Source organism: Pseudorca crassidens, chromosome 16 (assembly GCF_039906515.1).
Source record: "Pseudorca crassidens isolate mPseCra1 chromosome 16, mPseCra1.hap1, whole genome shotgun sequence".
Lineage (NCBI taxonomy): Eukaryota > Metazoa > Chordata > Mammalia > Artiodactyla > Delphinidae > Pseudorca > Pseudorca crassidens.
This window is the reverse complement of record NC_090311.1, coordinates 16,483,416-16,497,934: the sequence shown is the minus strand read 5'-3', so window position 1 is coordinate 16,497,934 and position 14,519 is coordinate 16,483,416. Positions and strand designations below refer to the sequence as shown.

General features: G+C 36.9%; 1 protein-coding gene across 1 annotated transcript in view; it reads left to right on the top strand.

Moving 5' to 3' along the window:
• The window catches only part of NHLRC2 (NHL repeat containing 2), a 63,084-nt gene that overhangs the window by 937 nt on the left and 47,628 nt on the right, over positions 1–14,519 (top strand). The window contains exon 2 of the mRNA XM_067709341.1: positions 2,404–2,556. Coding sequence (XP_067565442.1) covers positions 2,404–2,556 — 153 coding nt within the window. The remainder of the gene's footprint in view (positions 1–2,403; positions 2,557–14,519) is intronic.

Here is a 14,519-nt window from a genome sequence, read left to right as displayed (position 1 = left end):
GTCTGCCGAGGGCCTCACAACTGAGAACGGCTAGAGTTGGATTATACAGACACCCCCCCCGCACTCCCCCGCACTGCATCGGCCGGTTTCTTAACTGTGTCACACTCTTCCGTTCAAAGTCGCGAAGCTTGTAATTTTAAAAATCTGAATCAATTATGGCCAGTTTCCAGGTTTGAATCCTGGCTCTGTGAATGTTTGGAGCACGAGGGAACTGATAGTCCCAGCAGTGCTGTTTGTGAAGCTCATCTTGCTATGATAAATGAAACCGAACTTTACCTTCTTTGGTTGGGACTGGCATTGTTTTGACTGGTGGTGTTGGCGTGCCTCCTGGCATGACACTGAAACCACATGTATAGTTAATTGGTTAGATGTGGCAGGGTTCAGTATCTCATGGGAGGTCTATTGGAACTTTGCCTCTGACGACAGCCTCGTCTTTCGAAGCCTTTTGCTCTCGCCTTCATACGTGCTTACTTTATCTGTTATTAATCCTATACTGGACTTGAATTATTGTGGAATTCTATCAAAAGAATTGGGTGCATTAGTGCTTATCCCATCAAAGAAACTTTAAAAGTTTATATACATGAATGTGTATTTTTTTTTTAAAGTCTGTAAGAAGTTAGTTATATATTGTACCCTGTCGTAAAATGGGCATGCCAGCAGCTAGGATTTGGGCCAGTGTTTTTATTTTCTTGTTTGTATCTACGATGAGTGTATTTTATTACTATGAGCTTTGATCTTTGTGACTCATACGTAATACAACAAAATATTCAGGCTTCATATTTGACACAAATTTTCTGCTGGACCTGATTATTGAGAACAGAATACTAGATGTGAGTTTTTTCTTGGTTTCTTTATCAGTTACTGTAATCAGGAAGTCATAAACATAACTCAGAAACACTGTGCTTTGTTAATTTCTTCAAAGAAACATGTTTTATGAGAAGCTGTGTGGTATAATGGATGGATTCAGACAGAACCAGAATTAAATCCCAGTTATTCCATTTGTCAGTTGCATGATTTTGAGCAAGTTAGTTGACTTTGCCAAGCCTTACTTTTCTCACTTATAAAATGGAAGCAATTATTTACCTTTCAGGTTTATTATGCAGACTATATAGTGTATCTAAAGTTCTTACTTCATAGGGGAGCTCAGTAAATGTCATTATTAGCAGCTTTTAAAGTTATATTCATTGTTATTATTGTTATTATAAAGTGAATTATTAAGTCTGATAAGCACCTAGCACAATAAGTGACATGTAATTATACTTTCCCTGCCTCTCCAATCTAAGTCACTTGACTATTTACAGAAAATAAATTTGAGACAAATTCATAAATATTTTAAAATTAGGATTTGAAATATACATAATTACTTTGAAGTTTTATAGGGTCACTTGATCTGGCATACTATTAAAACTTTATCAAAATGGATATTTAAGACCTCACTGTACCCTAAACCTCACTAGGTGTGACTAATTGGCAGAAATACTAGTTTGATTTGCAGACTTTTTTTTTTTTAGAATTTTGTTTTAATTGAGTAACTTCAGTTGCTGTTATTAGTTGTTAGCTGTTATTATTCATTTGTTCCACCCAGCTTTGGCTTTCAGTTTCTATAAAATATTTCCAAATACCTGCTTCAAGTTATAATTAATACTTTTAGTATCTGCATTTATTTACTTATAAGCAACAAACTCATTATCTTTGTTTCCTTAAATTGGTTAAACAGAGATGCTGTACTTTTAATCTACTTTTGTTTAACAAAATTTTTCTTCATAGTGCATAGTTAAAATTGTAAATCATGGTCAAGTAATTATAAATTCTAATTTACAAAAGCACAGATTAATGAGATTCTGTTTTTCTTTGGAGGGAAGGGAACATGCTCTTCTTCAATATTAGTGTTGCTTCCATGAAATGTATAATAATAGCAGTGTGTTTTGCTTAACTTTGCATTTAAAATATTTTGTATTTGAGGTCTTATTCAAATCCAGAGCATTTCAGCTCTTTTATGAAATTGGCTTAGGTATTTTGTATGCTTATCCTTATATTTTAACACTTTTTTGATATTTATTCTGAAGGTTGACCTTCATTCTCAGTAGCCCATTTGTACCTAATCATGTACTTAAGTCCTTTTAATATTTGATATTTCCTCTTATTTTTACCTAAATATGTTAATCTTACTTCCTTTCACACACAGACTAATATACCATTTCTGAAAGAATTTAGTAGCTTTTTCTTACTATATTTGCAGACTGTCTCATAGTAGTAGCTTTCTCATCTTCTACCTCCCCACTCCCTTCCTGCCCTGCCAGTCCCTTCCTTAGAAATAATAATTGTTCACATTTTAATAGAAAGTTTTAAGTAAATTATCTTGATCATTTCCTTTAATCATTTTTTATTTTGTGTAAATTTCAGGATTAGAATGGCTGAACACAGAAGAATCTATTTCTGTCTACAAGGATCTATGTGGAAAAGTGGTTGTCCTTGATTTCTTCACCTACTGCTGCATAAACTGTATTCACCTGTTGCCTGATCTTCATGCATTAGAGCACACATACTCTGATAAAGGTATCTGCCCTTTAATTGGTTTCTAACAGTCTGTCCTGGCATAGTCACTGGAAGAGTAGCTGACTCATTTTGCTCATAGGAGAATGAAACATTCGGCAAGACTTCAGTGATTCTAAAGTAATTTCTAATCTATGAATTAAGGACTTCATGTACCTTTTCATGAAGAGTTAAGCTTAGTGATGACTGTTTGCCTTCCTAAAGAACCAGCATTTAGTCTATGGTCTTTCTTTAAAGATAGGACATAGTTTACTTTTTTCATGATCAAGTATTTTAAAAAGGTCATTTTGTATACCTGGACTTACCTAAATTTGTTCTATGAAAAAAAGAAAAAATGAAATGTGTGACTAATTTTATATTCTTCTTGTTGTGATAAAAAGGTTTAAAGTTCTTATTAGGAAATATGAATAAGCTTCCTTTAATCTCAAATGACATAAACTACTACCTGTGCTAATATTTTGGAAGGCAAAATATTATAACAGATACTTTTTCTTTGACCCTGCTTTATTTAAAAATTGTTTATAAAGGTTAATGTTTTCCAAAGCACACTAGGAAATCCTTTTTTATGGTATTACAAATTCTGAAAATGTAAGAGGTTATACTTAGTATTTTCTTTAGAACTCTGACATTTTTTCAGATTTTTTCTTGTTTACTTCTTTTAAAAAGAGCATATGGGATAAATGAAACTAATTAAAGGTGCCATTTAATTAGGCTTAAATTAATTGAAGCTGTCCTCTTTGCAGTGACTAAAAAGAAGAGAGGGTTACTGATCTTGTGAGAGTAAAGATGAGAATAGAGTATACATGTACAAAAATGAAGGATTTCTTGAAACTTAGTTTAAAATAAGGAGTGTTGGATAAAACCTTCAGTGCAGGTGAAACTTCAGATGCTTTTAAATTGTAATGGGCTGTATCTTGGAATTGCCTATGGGTGAGATTTACCAAGAACTCAAATATTCCCAATAGCTAAACCATGTTTTCAAAAATTCATCTATATTTAAGAAACATGAGTATTTCATTATCTCCTAGGTTTTGGATACTTAAGTGTCTTGTTCAAGTCCATGTAATAAATACATTTATTGAGTATTATGTGCAGGGTACTCTAACTGCTGGGGAAATATGTAATAAAGTTGAATTAAAGCATTATGGAACATGGGGAAAGGACCAACTCGCTTTGCCTGGAAGCTTTGGAAAATATTTCTCAAGAGAAGGAGACAATTAAGCTGGAACTTGAAAAATGAGCAGGAGTGCAGCTGAAAATGAAAATGGGGCAGGAGGGACACTCCTGGCTGAGGAAGTGACAGGTAAACAAGGAGGGAAGCACAGAAGAGTAGGTTTGGAGAGTGGTAAATAGTTTAGTGTCGCAAGGTTATAGGGGCCCCTGGGAAGAGTTAAAGGGGAGGAAGGCAGATTAGGTTCAGACTTGCGTTACGAAGGGCTTTGTATAACGTTCTTAATAGTTAATGGACTTTTTCATCCACTGAAAGTACAGAGATGTTCAAGGTTGTTTTTGATTTACTTGTTTTAGAGGAGGATGACAGTACGATTTGTGTTTCAGAATGGCACTTACAGACTGGGTTAAAAATCCCAAAGTTAACCATTTCCTACTTAAGATCACCCCAATGGACTGTTTAACTTAATTGGTTAACCCCATACCTGAAGCAAATTCAGTGGCTTCTTAGAATGGATCCTTAACAATCTCTTTACCAGTTTACTGAAAATACTTTTATAACACACTGTGACAAAAAATAATAACTATTTTTTATATATAAATACACTTCTGAAAAGTAAAATACTTTGTAAGTGGTTTCAACATTGTAATTTCAAAGAAACATTACTTCATTATGCTGCTGTATGAAAATGCTGGTAACTTAGAAATAAAAGATTTTTGTATTGCTTAGAAGGTAAGTTCAGTTCATACTCACAAAAGCAGGCATACCTAGAGATTATCATATGAAAGTTCAGTAGGCTGTCACTAAATTTGCTTTCTTGTTGCTGTCTTTTTTTTTTAATTTTTATTGGAGTATAGTTGATTTACAATGTTGTGTTAGTTTCAGGTGTACAGCAAAGTGAATGAGTTATATATATGTATATATCCATTCTTTTTCAGATTCTTTTCTCATATAGGTTATTACAGAATATTGAGTAGAGTTCCCTGTGCTATACAGTAGTTCCTTGTTAGTTATCTGTTTTATGTATAGTAGTATGTATATGTTAATTCCAATCTCCTAATTTATCATGATGCTGTGTCTTATTTCATTACTATCTGATGTTTCTGAATTTATCTTCAGCAATGCTATTTATGTTCTTGAAGAGACATTAAGCAGCCTGTTTCTATTCCATGAAATATTCAGTTCATTTTATCAGTAAGCTGGAAATGCTCAGCTGAGTGAGGAAGTGCATTTTAATTCAAAAACACTCTGAAAGAAGCCCGCTTTAATACTCAGTCTCCTTCCTCTGTAAACAGCTTTTAAAGTCTGGTTTGTAATGGTGACCAGTATCACTTTCACAATAGCGTAAAAGAAATTATAAATGCCAAAGATCTAAAGCAAAAGTAAAAAGATACTTAATAGTAATGAATGGTTCTGGTTTCTCCTTGAGGGTTTCTAATTTCTTTTACCTGTTTATGCTGGATACATTAATGATATATAATACCCAAATTTGGCACAATGGCTATCATCTAAGGAAAAGCACTTGTTTTTGTTTTTGTTTTTTTGCGGTACGCGGGCCTCTCACTGTTGTGGCCTCTCCCGTTGCGGAGCACAGGCTCCGGACTCGCAGGCTCAGCGGCCATGGCTCACGGGCCCAGCCGCTCCGCGGCATGTGGGATCTTCCCGGACCGGGGCACGGACCCGTGTCCCCTGCATCAGCAGGCGGACTCTCAACCACTGCACCACCAGGGAAGCCCTGAAAAGGACTTGTTTTATAAGAAAACATCTAGTAGGAAAAGTTGGCATATTTTAAAATGTGTTTGCTAGGTGAATGTTAATATATAATTAAATCAGACTTTAAAAACCTAAATGCCATAACACTGCTGAGTAAACGCTGGTATTCTCGTTATGGGGTATATGCTGTTTTTCACTTTATTAAAAATTAGAAGAATGTATTTCTAATTTATAGGGAAACTAAACCTTTTAATGAGTCAATATACGGTTTTACTCTGTGTCAGAGTTCCCAAAACTTAATTCTTTAGGAGGACTCACAGGATTCAGCATGTAGCTGTACTCATGGCTATAATTTATTACAACAAAAGGACACAAAGCAGAATCAGCCAAGGGAAAAAACGCCTGGGGCTGAATCCAGGGGAGGCCAGGAGCAAGCAGAGTCCTCTCTCGGTGGAGTCGCGTAAGAGGCGCTTAATTCCCCCAGCAAAGAGTTGTTACAGCGAGTTTGGACGTTGCCAACCAGGGAAGCTCACTAGAGACAGCACCCAGCACTTTAGGCCTTGTGAGCTGCTCTCATCAGTTCTGGGAATGATGGGAACGCTTCCGAAATACAGGCAAGGACCAGCCCTGTAAGCAGGTCTTGGAAAGAATAGTAGTGGGGCCTGCTATGTTAACGCTTTTTTGTACACACTTCACACTTTCTTTCTGCAGCACCTCATATACTGATTATTCTTTGTTCTTAAATAAAGTATGATGAAAATATTGGCTGATTTATGGCAAACTTTCAGAGTGTTTAATGTAGACACAGGGAAATGTCAGTTTTTGAAATTAAAAAAAAATTCACATATGTTTCTCATCTCTGCTTTAATGTAGTGTTTGGGTGACTTTGATTTTTTTTTTTTTTTTTTTGCGGTACGCGGGCCTCCCACTGTCGTGGCCTCTCCCGTTGCGGAGCACAGGCTCCGGACGCGCAGGCCTAGCGGCCATGGCTCACAGGCCCAGCCGCTCCGCGGCATGTGGGATCCTCCCGGACCGGGGCACGAACCCGCGTCCCCTGCATCGGCAGGCGTACTCTCAACCACTGCGCCACCAGGGAAGCCCCCGATATTTTTACTTCATGTTTCCATCTCTCCACATCCTTCTTCCCTTCCCTCCCCTCGGGCTATTCTAGCCTCTGTGACCTGCCTTCATCTTTTCTTGCCTAGTAAAGTCATGCTCGTCTTTTAGATCTCAAAATGCCTCAATTTACAGGTTTTGTAACATCTAAAACTCCTTAAATATTTTTAGTTTTTGCATTGAACTAAGTTATTATACTGCCTGTGATTAAACTGTACTGTTTGCTATATACTATATTTAAATGTTATATATTACTATGCATAATTGTATTTATATGTCTATTCGTTTCTGAAAAATAAGACCTTTGTAGTTAGTTCCCTGACCAGGGATCGAACCCATGCCCCCTGCAGTGGAATCACGGAGTCCTAACCCCTGGACTGCCAGGGAATTCCCTGAAGTTTCTTAAATGATTTTAAAAAGTTATTTTATTACTCATATTTTAGAAGCAGCTATTCTTTTTATTTGGTTTTACCTTTTCTCTTTCCCTTTCTTTTTCCTCTCCCTGTCGTCTCTCTTTCTTCCTTTTCTTCTTTCCATGTTTTATTTTAAATGTAGTAGTTTTGATCCATGTGTTGGCAAAAGATCCATAAAGGGAAGAATCTTTTACATCCTGTTTTTTATTCTGTATGATTAATAGAACAAGCAAAATATTTTAAGAAAAATTTCTGTACACTTTAAGGTTGTTGACACTGAAAAAATGAGATGCATAGCTATTTGGCAGTTGTCCTTGTATGTAGACCAATATAGATATTCTATTTAGACAATACGTTGTGGTTTATATATTGTACAAATATGTTTCTTCAGTATTTATGTCCTGTCCATTCATTTCCTATTATGTATGAGACACTATGCTGGTAAATAATAAAATAGTGTATGATCCCTAAATAATTAATAGGAATTACAGTGTAACAAGGGGAAAACTTACAATCAAATAACCACACAAATATTTTTATAATTTCTGATTAGTGCTAAGAAGGAAAATTACAGGGCTTCCCTGGTGGCGCAGTGGTTGAGAGTCTGCCTGCCGATGCAGGGGACACGGGTTCGTGCCCCGGTCTGGGAAGATCCCACATGCCGTGGAGCGGCTGGGCCTGTGAGCCATAGCCTCTGAGCCTGCGCGTCCGGAGCCTGTGCTCCGCAACGGGAGAGGCCACAGCAGTGAGAGGCCCGCGTACCGACAAAAAAAAAAAAAGAAGAAGAAGAAGAAGAAGAAGAAAGTTACAGACTGCTATGAAAACAAATAATGAGGTTTACTCTAATTTGGAAGAATTAAAGAAAGCTTTTTTAAGAGTAAAAATTGAGCTGAGATCTAAAAGACAGGTATGACTTTACTAGGTGAGAAGGTTCCAGGCAGAGAGACACTATGTGTCAAGGCTTTAAAGCAAGAGGAATAATGATATTCTGGACGAACTAAGAAAGTCCTGGTCGCTACAGTACCCTGAGGGAGGGGAAGAAGAGTGGATAAAGATGCTGGAGAGGTGAGATGTGGTTTTTGCATGTGGTTTTCCATTGGGAAAGCCTAGGAAGGATTTTCTGCCAGAGGGTGATGTGATCAGATTTGTGTTTTTTAAAGATCAGTTCATCTCCTGGGTGGGCAACTAATTAGTGGACAAGAAATGGATTGGTGACAAGGCTGTCGTGCTCCCTGTGAGATATGATAATAGCTTAGCCCGTTATAGCTGTTAAGATCAATAGGACTCAGTCATGGATTAACTATGGGTGATGAGAGAGGGCTGGTTGGTTATCACAGAGATATCCTAGGTAGGTTTCTGGCTTGTGTAATTGGAAAGACGGTGGTGCCATTTGGTGACAGGAAACGCTGTAGAAAGGGCGTTTGGAGGGGAAGTTCGTGAGTTTAGTTTGAAGTATCTTTGAGACTTGCACTTCATTCTCCATCTGACTTCCATTGCTTTTAAGAAAAAGATCTCAATCCTTATTATGACTTACGAGACTGACCCTATCTGTATGTTTATTCTTGTTTTGTCCCATGCTCCCCTTTGTTCTCTGTGTTTAGTCGCTTACCTTCTTCAGTCTCTGTCTTGTCCCACTTTTCAATGTGTTGTTTTCTCTCCCTGAAATCTCCTCTGTTGCTCTCTTCACATAGTTAACATCTTCTCATCATTTAGATCTCACCTCAGTCATCACTTTTTCAAAGACGTGTTGGGATATATTGACCAAAGGAAAGAAATACATTTTTTGAAGTAATAAGGTATATATTGTGTATATATATTATATATATAAAATATATTTGGATTCATGGTTTCTTTTTTAATTTGTTATTATAAATCATCAATCATTTGTTTTGATTTTCAAATTTTCTGTATTTGACTAATGGGATCCCCTTCAAGCTGTCACCTGTGCCCTTCTGACATGTCCTTATCATTCTCTGAGCGCTTCTTTACTTGTCACAACAAAATATTTCCGGGTTCATCTTCTACTTTCCCAGCCCCATCTCTGAATCAGCCTCTTCTCCAAGGAGCTCTCATTCCTTTTAGTATTGAACATTGGGAATGGTTTTGAGAAACCAAGATCCGGGCACTAGACATGTTTGTTGCTGTTGGGGTGTCTTTGCTTCCAGTCCCTCTCAACTAATTTAAAAATTACTTAAACTAGTCCCTCTCACCCCCCATGAGGTTATGTTATTCATTTGAAATATAGCTAGATTCATTTGTTTCTGTTTGTACTTTTAGGCCCCCTTTCTCCATTTCTGTTGATTTTGTTTTCGAGTATGCAAAATTATAAGATGGTCTGAAAGTCAGAACTATACAGAAAGTATAGATCCATCCACCCATTTCTTCTGCCTGTTCCTACGTTCTCATTCTTTCTGTCCCATTCTTTTTCTTTTTTAAAATGTCTTGTTTTTTTAACATAAAAACTGACATACTATTGACATTTTTGTGCACTTCACTTTTATCATGTGACATTTTTCCTGGTAGTCACTCCATATCAGTTTATAAAGAACTTCCTGGTTACTTTTAGTAGCTGCATAGTACTTTGTGTGTCCATAATTTATTCAGCCACTCTCCTATCCTGTGTATTGGCCCTTACTTTGTTTATAATATTTAACAAACTGAATAATCTTGCAGATACATTTTTGTACTGCTGGTAGTATATCTTAAGGGTAAATTCCTAGAAGTGGGATTGCTGGGTCAAAGTTAAATGTATATACAATTTTGTTAGATGTTGCCATGTTCCGTACCAGGAGGACTGTACCAGTTTACATTCTTTTTTTTTTTTTTTTTGGCCACACCACACAGCTTTCGGGATCTTAGTTCCCTGACTAGGGATCAAACCTGGGCCCCCTGCAGTAGAAGTGCAGAGTCCTAACCACTGGACTGCCAGTGAGGGAATTCCCTCAGTTTGCATTCTTACTAACAGTGTATGGTGTCTCTTTCCCCGTTGCCGCTCCAGTAAAATGTGTTGACATATTTTTACTGGTTTAGTATATGAGAAATGGTATCTCGGTGTAGTTTTAAATTGCATTTTAGAGTGGAGTTGAACAAGTCTTTTCATATGTTTATGGCTATTTATTGTAAATGGGGTTTTGTTTACCATTATATCCTCCAAAACTGGGTATTATGTAGGTATATAAAGTCTGTTGATTTCTGTGTGTTAATTTTATATTCCACAACTTCCTGAATCTTTTATTATTTGGGTTAGTTTTGTAATTGATTCTGTGGAGTTTCCCTAACATACTATCTTATTATCTGCAAAGAAAATTTCCAATTCTTACGCCTATAACTGATTTCTCTTGTCTGATTTTGTTGTCTACTATCACCCTTCCTACTCATTGTTAAATAGTAGTGGAAGCAGTGGACATCTCTGCCTTTTTCCTTATCTTACTGGAAAACTTCTAGTTCTTCTCCATTAAGTTAGAGGCTGGTTTTAGGACTCGCTTATATTTATTAACTCAATTAACAAATTATCAAAGTACAAAATTACTTTAAATTATATCTCAGTAAACCTGATGTTAAAAACAAAAATCTATCTCTGCTACTTCTGGGTTTGGAGGAGAATGGTGGCTACCTAATTTTGAATCTCCCCATGTCTCTTTCGCCCGCTCCCCAAACATAAAAACAACAGGGAGAGTAAATAGAACCACACTTGATCCTACCTTCAGCAATACTAGGAGACAGAGAATATCATGGCCTTCAAATTACCTGTAAGTTGTGAAATGAACTTACTTCCATTAAAGATCCTGCTGCTACTAGCCAGCAGGTGCTGAGAACAGAAATGGGGGAGGCTTAAAAGACTCCATGAAAAAAAGAAAGTGGTTCAGAGGACTTAGGCAAAGCACAAAAAGAGTAATCCCCTTACCTGCAGAAAGAGAAACTCCAACACTATAAGTGCAAAATACTGAACACAGGTTTGGATATACTAGAACATAGTACTAGCCCTTGAAAGAGTGTGGGACTGGGAACAGAAGCCTCAGAGAAGCATCGCTTCTGGAAGAGAATCAGATATGTAGAGGTGTGTGTAGTTTCCCTTGGAGATAGTCTACTGAAGGGAACGAAGAAGATAAGAGGGAAAAGTTAAGGATGCTGCAGAAACAAAACAATATACACATCAACTCCTTCTTCCAACGGCGCTCTCTGAAAAGAGACTGCACAGAAAAGGGGGACTGTCAGAAGAGGGCACTCTCAAACTAGGAGCTCTGTCCAAAAACTGATTAGGATTATTAAAAAGCAGATCACATCCATATAAAACTGTAAAAAGCTGAAAATGTGATTCAAAGTTGAAATGCTGATGAAAATTCTCACTTAATCAAAAAGTTGACAGAAACTATAACACAGTCCTCCATACTGAATGACATATCCTCTAAAAGTATTTAGGAATAATGAAAAACCTTGAATCAGAGATTTAAAAACTAAAAACAGAAATGGACGTGCCCCCCACCCCCGCAAAACAAAGGAAGAAATGAGTGTTGATTGAACAAGAAAAGAAATAGAAGAAAAAAGTCCGAATAATATTAGAGATGAAGACTAAATTACAGGGTGTCCAAGGGGTAATAAATTCATGTAAAAATGTTATAAGGGGCATTGAGCTAAAGCAGGGATATAAAAACAGACTTAGAGACTGAAAACGAGCTTAAAAAGAAAAAGAAGTAGTAAAAAGCGTTAGAGAGGAAATGATTGAATTGGAAGACTAGGAGAAGAGGTCCAACATAAGACTACTTTGGAGACTGGAGAAGAAAATCAAAACAACTGACCAGAACTAATATCTAAAATTAGAATCCAAGAAGACATTCCAGAAATAAAAGGAAGCTTAAATCTACATATTGAAAGGGCCTACTAGATACCAGGGAAAATACCCAGAACAGGCCAAGAAGTATCCTCGTAAAACTATTACACTTTAAAGATGTTTTAAAAAAAAGTCCTCAGGGCCTCTAGGAAAAGATGATTTTGAAAGACATGTAAATTAGACTGGACAGACTTTTCACAAATAACATACAAAGCAAGGTAACAGTGAAGCAACGTTCCTAAGAATCTTAAGGAGGTACAAACCAAGGATTTTATATCTAAGCAGCTGCCTTTCAAGAATCAAGGTTATAGAAAGTTTTTTTAATTTGTTTTAATAAATTTATTTATTTATTTTTTGGCTGCGTCGGGTCTTCGTTGATGCGAGCAGGCTTTCTCTAGTTGGCGCGAGCGGTGGCTTCTCTTGTTGTGGAGCACGGGCTGTAGGCGCTCAGGCTTCAGTAGTTGTGGCACATGGGCTCAGTAGTTGTGGCTTGCGGGCTGTAGAGCGCAGGCTCAGTAGTTGTGGTGCACGGGCTTAGTTGCTTTGCGGCATGTGGGATCCTCGTGGACCACGGCTCGAACCCGTGTCGCCTGCATTGGCAGGCAGATTCTTAACCATCGTGCCACCAGGGAAGTCCTAGAAAGAAGACGGTTCTGAATGTCCAAGAACTCAGAGAATACTGTGCCCATGTGCCCGTTCTGGTGAATCTACTTGAGGGAGATTCTAACCAGGTATGACTAAGGAAACTCCAGACGGATGAATGAAGACTTCATACATGTATTTGTAGAGCTGTGACCAACGAGGATGAGGCGTTTTGGTGAATCAGTCAGAGTTTGATCAGGGGAGAAGGACCACTAGGAGTAAGGAGAAGTAATAAGGATTTGTTAACGGCACTTGACTTTATGTAATTGTGGGAGCTGGTTAACTAGTCTACATGTATATAGCTGTTGCTTCTGTGTCTGATGCCTCAATTTGAAGTCAGAAGTTCAGGCAGTTGAAAAGGAAAGATGGATAAGAAGTAGGGGAGATCAAGGGTAAACTACAACCTGCACGCATGAACTGGAACCCGTAAGGATGAACTGGAACCTATGTAAGCTTCCAATTTAAATAATGAGGTGACCAGAAAAATAAGTTTGTTCCCCTCATCAGGAGCTAAAAACTTACCTGGCCCAGGAGTTGCAAAAGCTGAGGGAGGAGATCTGGCAGGAGCTGGTGCAGCTGCCGGGGCCCAGCTGCTACCCCACAACCACTGAGGTGAGCCAGTAGATGAGCTACAGAGTGTGTAAACTGCAGTAGCACCTGGTGCCCTGCACCAATCTTCCAACAAGAGAGGATATGGCTGCTGCTGCCCTTAACACCTTCCAGTTCTCTCACATAATATCTTGTGGTCCAGGATAACCCAGAGCTAGGCAGGGAATAGAATACTGGAAAACAATTCCAACTTAGCTAAGTCTATAAATCCATCACCCAAGAGTAGAGGAATAATATAAAATCATGTATTCTGACAAAATTAGAAAGAATGCAACTAAAGAAAGATGGAAAGAAAAAGGAGAGAGGGGAGACAGAAGACTATTGATTATTGTATAGGTAATAAGTGGTAAAGGATGCCATTTAAAAATGATAGGTCAGATAGCAAAAGGTTATAAAAAATGGGGATTAATACTTTTATAATATGATTAAAAAGTATTAATAGAAAGTAACCACTGGAACAAAAATAGAAAACTTTTTTTTTTTTTTTTTTAGAAAACTTTTAAAATAGAAATAAGTTGCTTCCTTTATTGCTTGGTACATGGATATTCCTAATTGTTTTATCTTTGTTGTGAATGCTTTTCACATTAAAACGTTTCTTCCTTTGCCCTGTTTAATGCTTTGGGGCTTGAAATCTACCTTGTTGGGTAGATCCTACCTACCAGGATCACACCCTTATATTCCTGTCGCTTTCACTTGCCCACGTATCTTTGTGCATATCTTTATTTTTAGCTTTTCTGATCCAAATCATTTTAGTAGGTGAGTTAAACCCATTCACATTTATTTATAAGTAGTGTTATGTATAGTTATTGTGTTATTTTGTGTATTAGGTTTTATTTGCTGTTTCTCAACATGATGTGCTTTTTTGCTATTTTACTTTACTGATTTCTTTTGATATGTAGGAAGTGTTGTATTTCTCTTTTATTGGTTATCTTTGTACTTATAACTTCAAAAAATAATAATAATGAACATTTGTTGAAGTTTTACAGTAAACTAGGTACTATGCTAAATGTCTTATACAGATTTATCTTTCTAAATCTTCAAAACTGACCTATGAGGCAATTCCTGTTATTTTCCCATTTTACAAATAAGAAAACTGACGCACAGAGAGATTAAGTAACATGCCCGAGGTAACATGTTACTTGGTAATCAATGCTGAGTTTTTCTCTGAATCCAGCCTAACACTTCATACTTTTTTTTTCTATATTATTTTCTTGATATACTGTATTGATCAGATAGAAGAAATATGTTGTTTTTAGTTTTCAGCAGGTCTGCTGTCTACAACAAGGTTTGTTCTAAGAACTATACAATAGGAATTTTAAATAAAGACCTTATGGAAACATCTTGCTTATATTCATTATGTTAATCTATAGTAGAGTTAGGTCAGAAAAATTTAAGAGGATAATGTGATAATAAATACCAACAAAAAGCAATCATAGTCACTGTGAATTTCAAAGGGGATTAAAACAGGTGGAAA